Raw genomic sequence first — 13,132 nt, 5'->3', positions numbered from 1 at the left:
CCAGTGGTTTTTAAATATACATACCTGTATATACAGTGAAGGGTCATTGGTGACCTGTATCATTTAAGGATTTTAAAATTTAAATTTTTTATTGATATAGGGAAGTTAGGCAGAAAGTTTGCAGGTTAAAATCTGCTGAGTATTGGTGTCCACTGTATCAGGTGACAGGATTAGTGTGGGGTACTGCTTGTTTGGTTCACACTCAGGATGGGGTGGAGAAAGGAAACTCACAATGTACTCTCTGTGTACATGTTGTATTGGATGTACAATGCAGCTTGGTGCTGGGAAGGCAGCATGGTTACAAGCGTTGAGTAGATGGAGCTGATTGGTGAGGATGCTCAGAGGAGGACCAGCTTGTGGGTCGCCATGCTCGCCGGCAGGAGCGAGGGCCGCCAGACAGGAGGAGGAGGAGGAGGTGTTGCTTGCTGGTTGGTGTAAGTAGAAAAGAGAGTGGTCACCACGAGGTCAGGTCTTATATAGCAGAGGTAGGCGTGGCTTAATAGTTGACCTCCGTCATGTAAGGCGGCGCTGGTTGACCTAGACCACGAGGCATACACTGGGGAATTCGCGGGGTTGGCTACTCAGCGACAAACAGCGTTTGTAGGGGAGGTATCCACAACAACAGTACTAACATGGAGACAATAAACAAAAAATTATTATAAAGAATTATAAAGCAATTAGCTCCAGTTCAGCTGCTTCATCATCATATGAGTGATTCCATAGCCTCACTCACTTCTGGAACCAAATTATTTTTATGATGTATCTTTAAAAGTAATTTTTGTTAATAATTTAGTTATTCCTGCAAACCTTCTCCTGGTGTATTGCAAAGTAGCTGCAACAATTACATCCCATTTGGATAATTTTCTTCTGGACGACTACCTGTTTTATGTAATTTAACCCAACTTAACCAAATCACTAAGTGAGATGGCTAAATCGCTTAAAATAGACGATTATCTAAGGAATAAGACAAATTGTCATTCATTCACCCAAAATGCTGTAACATTCCCATAAAGCACCCAAAGCAAATCTCTTCAATCATGTCCATCACCTCTCACTCATATTGCATCCTTCATATTATTATTCACTCTACTTGACTTTCCTCTCGACCCCCTACCATCTTCCTCTGATTTGTATATTCGTTTTAACCCCATATTTCAGTCTAATTTCTGCATTTCTTACTCTCTGTATTCCATTCAGTTCACACAACCATATTTCTCCCAAGTTTGTTATCTCTTTAGCTTCTAATTTGATTATTTTTCTTGTATTCAGAGTACATGTTTCATTCTAGTACAGTATAGTACAATAAACGCGACTCTCCTATTCCTACGTACTGTAACTACCATAGATATGTACGTTTGTCAATGAACCAGTTACTGATGGGTAAAGATACATCTAATATGCGCATGTGTGTGTGTGTGTGTGTTATATTAGTGTAAGTGCATGAATGTTGACATGACTCATATACGGTAATGTAATAATCAGTGTTATTGTATCGGAATCTTTACAGGTTTTAGCAATTCACACAATGCATGTCATGATTATTTGTAGAGCATAAAGCTGCTTTAATCCCGTGTCATTACTCCCTCTGGATACCAAAACTACCCAAAGTAAAACAAAAAACAAATTGGTGTCAAAACGCACTCAGGCTTTCTCTGTTATCTCTCTTTCTCAACACTTCGCTCTAAGTCATAATGTAACGCTTTATCTGTCAGGATAAAAGCATTCGTGAATAACATACTTTAACTTTAATAAGAGCCCTTTACTTTTCACCGAATTAGTACTCTTTATATATTTATGTATAGTTTAATTAGTTTTTATTACCACAATTACAGTGATTAATATATCCAAAGTTGAACCTCTCCCAGCCAACGTTACCAGTCATCATTTTTTCTCATTAATATTTCGAACTAAACTAACGACAAATAACACCCGCAATAGCGTATATTTTATAGTTTATGTCGATAATTATGAAAGATAAGAACATCTTAGGATTATAAAATTATTCGAAATATGGACTTAGACTTTGTTATGTTTGCTGAAGAGTATTAATGAGGTGGTAATACTGCGGCTTTGGACTCATTCTGAGATACGCGACGGCCTATGCCACGTCTCTCATGCCCACTTAATACACATATCACATTTAAATCCAAAAACGGACAATATAGATTCAAACTGAGCATTGTAACTGATATATAGCACAAATTAATTTATATTATAGTTGAAAAGGTTTGACTAAATATCGATGAATCTATTGTTGAGGTCAATACGCTGAAAAACGTGGCACCACTGCCCGATGCAGACTACAGCAAGATGGCTTTCCTGTGCCCAGTCAGAATTCGTCGGAACAAGAAAAAGAAAGGTAATATATATGATCTCTCACTTATAGATACTTCCATAATTTTTTCAGCAATATTTCGGATAATTTCAATTTGATTTAATGGATAATGAGGGCAATAAACGTTGGGGAAATGGCAGAAAAGAGGGTGGAAAGGAGTGACCCTCTTTCTGATATTTGGGTACTGGGGAGGTTCTGGCGTAAACAAACGGGAGAAGTTAATGTTTATCTTGTGAAATATAACCTATTAATATACCTCTTACCATCATACACCTATTGGATGTAAAATAGCATGCTGTCTCTACCCATACTTCGCTATATTAACCTTAAATATGAAATTGGTAGTTAATTATAAGGTATTTAGCGAGATAAACATTGGGTTGGGATGGGTTCATACTGCCGTGTTAAAATCCCTATCATGATGAAGACGTCTTAGAATATTATGAATGATGAGGAATGGTGGGATGATATTAGTATATGAATGGAAGATACACAGGGAGAATCATTTCCACAGTCAAAATTATATAACTTTTTACCACTTAAAGTTTGTTGCTAAGTACTTCATCTGTTTGCGATGTTTTCAAGTAACTTACACAAATACTTTATAGTCAGCTTATTTATACAGATAATCAACTGCCAGTATTAATGATATGGTTCACGCAACTTTTATTAAAGTATTGAATATAAAAAGAGCAAATTATAACCATTTACTTAAACAAACTACTACCTATCTCAGTTTGCAGCCATTTTGAAATTAGGAAAAAAGTTAACTACTATGAAGTTATGACAGTTTCCTCACGTGACCAGTGTGACCTTGACACTTCTCATTATCATTCAATGCTCTCTAAGGCTCTTAACTTACTATGGAAGCTGATGGCAATATTTTGATAATACTGAAACTAACAAATGGCTAAATTTAAATTTTTTGAAAAAAAAAAAAAAAAAATAAGGCTTTTGATGAAATTACCGAAAATCTCTGCAAAATTCTAAGCAAATTGATGACATGCACCTGTGTTAAAAGAAGTGACATACAGTGTAATTTGAATTGTTTTAGGGAGTCAATTATTGTTTTTTGCCGGCCGAAGAATTGGTCAAAATTGAAGTTTCATTGAATAATGTTTATATCACCGCAACAAGTGCCACTTAGTAATCTCAAGGTAGCTAATTCATTTTGTTCTTTTCTATGTAGCCATATTTGCTTTCTGTGCATTAAAAAAAAACTATGGTAATATACCATATTAGTGCTGGTCCGTAACTCCCCAACTCTAAGGCATATTGATAAAGATAAATGCTTATGAAAAGACCAAAAAGTGCTTTAGGAATACATTTACCATAATACAGTACTGTATCATTATTTGAGATTTTTACGGGCCAGAGGCGTGGTCGACAAGGTTCCCTTTGTTCACTATGTTGGCTTCTTGTTCGAAGAATTAGAATGTATTTTTTTTTGGGTGGGGAGATTAAAATACAAGATATCGCTAATATAATAAGGTTAGGTTTAGTGAGTTAGGTTAGGTTTGGCAGATTAGTTTGGTTTATTTTATGAACATAATTATTGACAATCAAACTCAGAAACTGCTGGGAACTGTTAAAATTCCCAAAGTAGATGCAATTTGCTGCTACATTCTAACCTAACCTAAAACAATTGGTATCTTTTGTTTTAATATCCTAAATAAAAAAGTAAAACATTAATTGAAAAGAAGTGTTTACTCACAGAGAGTAAACATGGTTGGCAGAGGGAGGTTGGCCGCATCTTCTCAAACAAGATGTAAAAATAAATTAAAAGTGATATAATGCAAATCGTATTCCTCCTGGACTTTTTGGCCTTTTCATGAGGTAAGAAAATATTTATATTCTATGGTGATATGACCTATAGCTGGTAGCTAGGGAGAGATACTTATATAGGCTATTACCCAAACCTCTTTAAAAAAAGTCCATAAGAAAAAAATCCTTTATTAAGGGAATGAAATTATACTTCAAAATTACCACAGCTCACTTCAGTATTACCATATTCTTATCAGAATTCTTTTTCATATAACCTAACAAAGACCTCAGTAGATAATTTACTTACCATAAGCCAGTTTAATTTTCAATATTTCACATTTCCTAGTGAATTGAAAGTTTCTGCCATTACTATACTGAGATTATTACATTTTTGCAGTGGCTGGATAAACAAAGATGTGGTCAAGTTACATAATATTCACAAATAGCAAGTACAGTAAACCAACTCTGTTTTGGGGCAACATAATACAAACCATGACTGAACTAGTACAGTACAGTATGGTTTTAAGAGGAAAGGACAACAGAGCATTCCTGAGAAACAAAAGAAACAGTTCTGTAATAATTGAGATCAGTGGCATTGTTCCTGCTAAAGTCAGACCAGGTTAACATTTTTTTTTCACCGCTAATCAGCTTATTAGCCATTGGGGTTGTAGGTCTATCCAGTGTTAGTATTGCAGTATTATTAGTGCTGATATTGCCGAGGGTATTAAGGAACTGTAGATAAATGCCTGAATTAACCCTGTGGTTCTGGTGCAACTGAGTAAATTATTTATGGGTTAATATTAAACTTCAATTTACATTTTATGCCACAAATATACTGTATAATATACTGTATACTCTGAATCTCAGTAGTTGCAGCATACTATATTAGGCTCCGACAGCATATTTAAACTCTGAAGGATTAGTTGGTGCAAAGATGGTAGAAAATTTTCAATAGAATCCCATCTCTCTTTGGGTCAAGTGATTGTGTTTGGGTTAGACATGATATACAGTACTGTACTGTACTATCTTTGGGTTAACGTAGGTTGGATTTAGTTTGGAATAAAAAACATTTGCCCCAGATATTTTCCTTGTTGCAGCTTAATTTCCTTGATGAAGTGTGTGTGTGTGTGTGTGTGTGTCTGCATGTTTATGTATAAGAAATTCATATTATTGTACATTGTATTACTTTTTTGTGATTTATATGACAAATGCATCATATTTTGGGGGCAAAATCTATCTGCTGTAAGAGTACAGTGTTAAACAAAAGTATTATTTGATGAATTATTGCATTTCTAAGATTTGAAAATATTTTGTAGGGTACAGTTTTATATACTGTAATTTGTTCTCTGTTAAGTTTACAGTACGGTACTTATACAGTATAAAACTTTTATAATATTTTTTCCATTACAAATAATTATTATTCATAACATAGATAATGTCAGCAACATAGATCATTTAAAGGGTGTAGGGGTAAACAAAAGAATCAGCCTTAGCTTTTAAAAATGATCGCTGAAATTCGAGTTGATTGGTTGCCTCACAACACGGGTTTGTTCCTCAGGGTCTGGGGGGTACGTGTCGGAGGGGGAGGAGAAGGTGGTGCGCGCTCCTGGGCTCGGTCGCATCACAGGCTCTGCTTCCATAGAGACGCTGGTGCGGGTTGGCTTGGAGAAGGAGGCAGGCCTCTCCCCAGACAGCAAGATGGTGGTCCTCCATGACTTCACGCCGTGTGTTGACGATGAACTGGAAGTGAAGAGGGGTAGTGTGAGTTATCATACAGTATTTGCTTATTTCAAGTTTTCATTGGATACATTTCTGTAGAGAGTAAGCAGCTTTATTAGTTTTAGTTTTTTAATCCTCCTTTTTCTTGTTCTCTGCCTGGTATTGTATGGTGATTCTCAGCACACTCTATGCACATATTTGTACTATATCCACACTCGGTTCATATCCAGATCAGTGACATAAATGTTGTTAGTTTACTCATGGTCACTATTTTATTTTGCCATCACATCTGTAGCATCATGACAACTAAGATACCTCCCATGTTTGAGAGTTTTCCCCGCCATATCTCCATGAGTGATACTCCAGTAGGTGTTGGTGATGTACTGGAGTGACCCTCTCCAAAAGCTTACTCTTATTGCTCACTCTACTTAACCAAAACTAACCCACATTTTGCTCCACCTTGCCATTAGACTTATCCTGCAAATGCTTTATTTTGGGGGGGTTCTTAATTGGTTCTTGTTGGTTTATAATTTAGAAAATCTTTATCTTGCAACTAAATTTACTTCATCATTAGATTGCTATTTATACTAACAATTAATTTAAGTTTATTTTTTTGCATCCAGTAAGCATATGCAGTTAAATATTGTCACATTATACTTAGGAGCCCCTTAAATTGTTGGTTTATTTTCAGGTTGTAAATGTACTTTATCAAGAGAATGACTGGGTATACGTTATAGCCGAGCACGGCCAACAAGAAGGCTTCATTCCTCATTCATATTGTGCACCTTATGGCTCTCAACTTGGGGAGCTGACAATGAATCATAAAGTAAGTTCATTTTCACTGTTGCTTGTTGGTTGGTATGAGTTAGGATTTTACTGTCAGGGTAAACTTAGGATCTTATGGCTGTTTTATGTGATTCACTCACTATTCAACTAAGTCATGGGGTCAGAACCCATGTAGCCTCTAGTGTGGCGTCTGGTAGTAACCCGTTGATTAGTATATCTTTCATCTGAAACTGTAACCCTTCAAAATCTGGAGTTGCCACCTCACTTGTTGGCTCTTAGCTGTGGTCCCAAGATCAACTCGTCAGTTTTAGTTGCCTCGTGCCACAGTGAACATTTTGGCACTTCATACACTGTCACCATTGGTAAAAGCAAACTGCCTACATCTATTTTTTTTAACACTTGTTAGGTTTATTAACTCCTTATGTATGGCCACCTTTGTATTGAATAAAATCGTATGATGTTAACCAAATAAAATATTAAAAGTTGCATCCTTGTAGTGCAGGGGTTAAAGGTTGAGCGACACAGTGTTGGCATTTTTATCATGGTAAGGCAAGTATTCCTTTAGTTTACTTTGTGTTGTAAATATTTGTTAATGTTTGTTAGTGTCCAAATATGGATTCACTGGTGGGTCAGTGTGAGACATGACCCAAGCTGTAATTCAGTCTCTTGTAAAACAATTTGTTCCCTGGAGCTAGGTATCTGGGACAGTTTGTTGGCTGGAATGGGGGTATAGTACTGTATCTAGTTCAGTATTCAATGTTTTATCCACTCCTTCTCTAATGGGTTGTCAGACATGCCTATAGGTCCCCATTTCACTTTCATACAGGTCTTCTGTTCCACCACAGTCACCCACACTGAGGATATATTGAGTGTCAAAGCAGATTCCTTGTCAAGAAATAGTGATGCCATCTGAGTATATGTTAACAAAGTGTTTCTTTTATTTTTATAGTGTATCATTCTTCCAGTTGGTGGCTTGCTAGACAGTTGGTCTGTTCTTTCTATGACCTTCTTTGTCCAGTGTTAATACAGGAGGGAACTGGAGTATTTGGAGAAAACTTACAATTGTTGGTAGGGTCACACTGGATAACACCCTTCTTACACTACTGCTGTAGTACAGTATATTTGGGGGTCAACTGGCCAGAAGTAGACATATTTGCAGCAATGTACAGTTATAAGCAACGAAATTTACAGTTTCTATTCTTCAGTAAGGAACTGTAAGGAATGGGAAGGTAAATTAATTTGTTGTCATTAGTCCTAACTTCCTAATACTAAGAGACAAAATGGATACACAACCCTGAGATGTGTCGCTCAGTTTGGTGAGGAAATTGAGAATGTTTCAGATACTGTACTCTTGATTTACATAATGTTGATAGTTATTTGTCAATGGGGTTGAGGATTATATGCCATATGAGTTTTAGGTTTTAGAATGTGTAACGATTCTCTCTGCTTCAGAAAAAAATGCCTCGGGAACATAATTCAATGGAAGGTGGCGGAGGGGGTCTAGACACTGACCACAATACGACGATAGGCACAATCAACTCAGGTGGCACAGGTAAGGTTGTTTATTGAAGGGGGCACTGGTATGGTACTAATTGAAGGGGACACAGGTAAGGTTGTTAATTGAAGGGGTCACAAGTATGGTATTAATTGAAAGGGACACAGGTATGGTTCTAATTGAAGGGGTCACAGGTAAAGTATTAATTGAAGGGGTTACAGGTATGGTACTAATTGAAGGGGTCACAGGTATGGTACTAATTGAAGGGCTCACATATGGTTGTAATTGAAGGGGGCACAGTTGGTGTGTATCTTTGGTGGGTGAATGGGGGGGGGTAATATTTTTGGCCCTTGATAATGAATGACAGTTTGTGGTGATGGAGAAACACTTAAGTCACCTAATATTGAATGGTGGGACCTCTCCTCCATGGGTTGTGGTGTCACGCTTGTTAGGTTATTAAACACTCGTTGCATATCATCTAACTAACTCGTTTTTTCCTGAACTACGAGATTAACTTGCTTTCTAGTTTTCAAATGATTCAGACAATACACAATTATTTTGATATTACATGTACTCTGACTTTTTATGGGGTGTAGCTGTAGGTTCATTTAGTTACTTCGCATATTTTTCTGAAGGTCTGTATATGTATGACACTGTATTTTGCCCTCAGACAATCCTGGCCTCGTGGGTTCAGATAATGAAAGTTATGGTGGGAAGTTAATAGGGGGCCCACCTAATAGAACATCAGACTCGTCCATCCAAAGTGGTACAGCTACGCCTGATATTCACCCTTTCTTTAAGGTATGTTATGACACCTGTTACTTTGTAAGAGTTGCATGGATTTTACCTTTTATATCTTGTTTGTGCTTCAGTAATTGCTAAGTGAAGGTAATATATAATGCCATTTTTATTTTATGTTGCTTTTTATATATACTTGTATATATACATCAGTATCTGTCTCTTTATTCCTGGAGTATATGCAAGTACTGTATAAATTTCCATTCTTATCTGCATTACATTTGGTTTTGTGTAAATTATTGAAATATTTTACCTTAACAGACATCCCAAAGTTCCTATATTTAACTTCTATTCCCAAATATTTTAACTATAACAGGGTTTTTATATTTTGCCAAGAGGGTCTTGGGACTCCTGCTTTTTCATATTTCACAAGTACAGTACAGTACTAATTTCATTACTTATAATATTTTCGAAATTATTCTGCACCATTTTGTAAATTCATTACCAAGACGAACTTCATTTTAGTAATATTAATTAAAATAGCATTACCCCATGTATTTATTCTTGATCTTATCTCTTGCCCTCTAAGGATCCTGCTGGCAGGTACATCGTCCTATACACATTTATCGCACGTGATGAAAATGATGTGAGTGTAGAACGAGGAGAGTTTGTAACAGTGCTAAATCGTGAAGACCCTGATTGGTATTGGGTGCTGAGATCAGACGGGCAAGAAGGTTTTGTACCGTCTGGTTTTGTGTATCCGGCTGATGTAATACAAGGTGGGTGGGGTTACTGGGCTGACTCTCTATGTTAAAGTTTTAGTGTCAGAATAGTCTCCAGTGTTAAGTAAGCTCAGTTTAAATCCAGTTTATTGTAAAATCTCTGATCAAGTTCTGTCATATTGAACTTTACAATTGGATGTTCAGTACTGTACTTGAAGTTGAAGTCAAAATGATCACTGTACAGAAAGTGTGGAGACAATGCCATATACTGTACTGCCCTGATTTATATATTGAAAAGGTATATTTGATGTAGGTTGACCGAGGTTTATTTTTTATATATTTCAGATCACCTGGAACAAGGTGGGGGTACGACTGGTGGGGGAGGTGGGGGGGTCATGGTGGGCACGATACATGGTGGACTGGGAAGTGTTGGGGGACACCAATTGGGTTATGGGGCTTCTCAACACCACATAAACCCTGGAAACAGCGATGATCTTCGGTTTCATGGCTCAGAACTTGTCATGCTCTATGATTATAAGGTATGTACCCATTTATATAATTTATTTCATTAATTAAACTGGTATGTTGGAGCTAATTTTATTAAAATTTTAATATTGAAGTAAAATGACAAACTGTACATCATTGTAAATAATATGTTCTCCCAGGAGGACATGTTGCAAGGGATCACATTAGTGTGGGGCTTATGTATGCTGTACAGCATTGGTAATTTTGATTGTGTTATCAGAGTTTTGATCTGCATTATGTGAGTGTATTCTGGCCATTACAGTACAGTATATACTTTAGCTGTTTGATGGTAGGTTTTTACAAAATAGGTTATTTTCTAAAGTTCAGGTACTGTACAGTACAGTACAGTATAGTATAGTATATTGTCACTACAGGCTTACCAGTATGATATTTATCCTAGTGTTTAATTGGGAGTACCCTGTACAGTAATTGATTTATTGAAACAATTTATGATCGGCTACAACCAAAGTGTGAACTCTGGAATAATCTGCCATAATGTGCTGTTATGGCACCAAGTGTCACAGTGTGAACTCATTTAAGACTAGACTTGACCAATACTGATGCAAGTTGAGATACTTTCTGGAACCAGTACTTGCCAACAGTGTGTAACAGAGATGTGATTGACTACCCAAGCAGCTAACAGGCCAAGCAGTGGCAAGGAGAATAAAATAGACTTGGTGACTATACAGAGTTGCTTGACAGTCCTGAATCAATTTTACAGCGGAATTTCAGCTTCAATCCTTCAATTTTGAAAGCACGTTGTGATACAGTGCTTGTGTTTTGGAAATTCAGGTACAGTACAGTATTTTCTTTTAGATTAATAGTTTCTGTTTATATGTAAGTGGATGAAGTCGAAAGTTGGAATTTATAAGGTTCATGCTATATTTTTTAATTTCTTTGTAGGCACAAGCCCCAGATGACCTGTCTGTGCGTCGGGGGGACTGGATCTATGCCGACTTGACCAATCAAACTGTAGATGGATGGTTATGGGCGTACGCTCCAAAGACACGAAAGTATGGCTTTATACCAAAAGCTTATGCCCGTCCTCCTGCAATGACGTCCCTATAGAGGATGTCAGTGGTGTAAATACGATTTTCTGTGAAGGAAACTGTGTTTGTGATTTCTATATATGACAGAAAATATCAAACCAGACTAGAGTGTTGTCAGGGAGGTGCCTAATGTACAGATGGCAGTCCTCGGTGGTTCCTCTAGCGAGACTGATGCAGATACAGTGATTTGTCTTTATACATTATTGTATAGAAAATATATTTATCTGTTTATACCATAATTTCATTAATGCTACTCACAATTATTTAAATACACTAGGATACGTCATTTTATATTTAGCAGGAGTTGTGATTCGGTGTTGTAAATGCCACCTGTGCCAAATATGAAGTCAACTTGTCCATTTGTAAGCTTTCCTCTTCGATACATTTTTTTATATTTAATTTGTACCTCTTTCCTTTTATATATTTGTACATGACATTGTTAACCTTTAAACAAGTTAGATATAATATATTTGTTGTTTGTTTTGAATTATTTTCCCCTCAACAGAGACGTGACCAATCGCCCAAGCGGCTAACAAGCCAATCAGTGGTGAAGAGGATAAAAGTAAAAGTAAAAAAAAGTATTTTTAATTAGGGAGCCTTGAACTCCTTGCATAAAGTCTGGTGCAGAGGGTAAAAGTAAGAGCGGTGCACCTGTCTTAAGCTTGGTTGTAAGGGGGGTTAAATTTTTAGAGTGTAAGAGAGATAAGTCTAGTTATCTTTTCTTTAGTATTTATAATTTAACATTTTCTCTTTCTATTTTCTGTCCTATTATATATCTTATTTTCTCTATGTGCTTCTATTTATATTATTGTATTTTCTATGTTATTTCTGTCTAATATAACCTTTTCTTCTCTTAGTTATACAGTATTATTTCCTTTTATATGTTTTTCTATGTTTTTGTTTCAGTATACTTATGACTGTACTTTATTTCTATCTGGTTATTTCCTGTGTTTCACTTTCCTTACTTATTGTTTCTTTCTTTCAGTGTCAATAATTTATTCTTGTATTTTCCTCTTACTTCTTTCTCTCATTTTCTTATCATACCTTAGTTTTATTCTAGTCAGTGGATTAACCTGGGAAAACCATGTCATTCTTATACAACACCTATTAAAGTAATTACTATACTTACACAGGTAGACTGCCACCACCCAAGCTTTTATTAGAATATAACTGATAGCAGCAACGAACTGTTAAGTAGCATGGTAGCGAGCCTAGGAACGTGAGTACAATATTTTCTGAGAAGCAATTATTAGAAGGATATGAGCGGTGATACTCGCAGTCTACTAGGTCAATATTTATTAACGGCAAGAATAAATAAGATGTCAATTTAACGCACTCGGACAAGACTGGACCACTAGGGCTTACTTTACAAGTAACAAAATAAATCTTCAATTATTTGTTATAACATTAAACAACTGTTATATTATTTCTTTGACAAATAAGATGGTTATTTTACACACTTGTCAACACCTCGTATTAATCCATCACTAATAACCTGATGTTATTTCTGAATGAACAATAAAGAACATTTACTAGCACTCGGTTGGTAATACATATGAATGATGTACTCGCAACCCACATAACAAACGTTATCACTGGTACTGAACTATCATTATTTATGAGCACAATACTCCTCTTTGGACAATTATATTTCTGCTAATTATCCCCAAACATGCATAACAATAATACTTTTGCCCATATAACTGTAATTATTACACCAGGGTCAGTCACTAGTGTTTGTTTACACACAAAGCCGCTGTGGCTCGGTTGCTAGTAGTGCCGGGTAGACGCGATGCCGTGGGTTAGCACGATGTTGGTGCAGTACTCGCTCAATTTAATCATGCCACATTAAAGACAGCCAGCAGGTATGCCACTACTGGTCCCACGGTAGCTGTCGGGTATTCAGCTACCACTCTGTGCCTGGAGTTGTGATGAGGAAGCGCCATAAGTGTTAAAAGGTCTAAACTCAATTGTTGTAAATTATGGAGATAAAAGGTGT

General features: G+C 36.4%; 1 protein-coding gene across 2 annotated transcripts; it reads left to right on the top strand.

Moving 5' to 3' along the window:
- The first annotated feature begins 2,092 nt into the window (after nt 1–2,092).
- LOC121855428 (SH3 domain-containing protein Dlish-like) lies at nt 2,093–11,602 on the top strand. 2 transcript variants are annotated; one of them, XM_042350364.1, is made up of 8 exons: nt 2,093–2,359; nt 5,658–5,860; nt 6,510–6,644; nt 8,057–8,156; nt 8,770–8,900; nt 9,427–9,616; nt 9,905–10,098; nt 10,988–11,602. In XM_042350364.1, the coding sequence occupies exons 1-8, from the start codon at nt 2,311–2,313 to the stop codon at nt 11,150–11,152; spliced, it is 1,167 nt and encodes a 388-aa protein (XP_042206298.1). In that variant the 5' UTR covers nt 2,093–2,310; the 3' UTR covers nt 11,153–11,602. The 2 variants fall into 2 exon arrangements, with proteins under 2 accessions (XP_042206298.1, XP_042206299.1); XM_042350365.1 differs by having other exon boundaries at nt 2,095–2,359; nt 5,742–5,860.
- Nucleotides 11,603–13,132: the final 1,530 nt, after the last annotated feature.

This window comes from Homarus americanus, unplaced genomic scaffold (assembly GCF_018991925.1).
Source record: "Homarus americanus isolate GMGI-L3 unplaced genomic scaffold, GMGI_Hamer_2.0 scaffold45299, whole genome shotgun sequence".
In the NCBI taxonomy this organism is placed as follows: Eukaryota; Metazoa; Arthropoda; class Malacostraca; order Decapoda; family Nephropidae; genus Homarus; species Homarus americanus.
This window is presented reverse-complemented; position numbering and strand designations above follow the sequence as displayed.

Bases quoted from the DNA above. Each gene is read 5' to 3' on its own strand.
- LOC121855428 (XM_042350364.1), top strand. From the start codon at position 2,311: ATGGCTTTCCTGTGCCCAGTCAGAATTCGTCGGAACAAGAAAAAGAAA. The intron at 5,861-6,509 runs GTGAGTTATCAT...GTTTATTTTCAG, and splicing joins TGGAAGTGAAGAGGGGTAGT to GTTGTAAATGTACTTTATCA. The intron at 10,099-10,987 runs GTATGTACCCAT...ATTTCTTTGTAG, and splicing joins TCATGCTCTATGATTATAAG to GCACAAGCCCCAGATGACCT.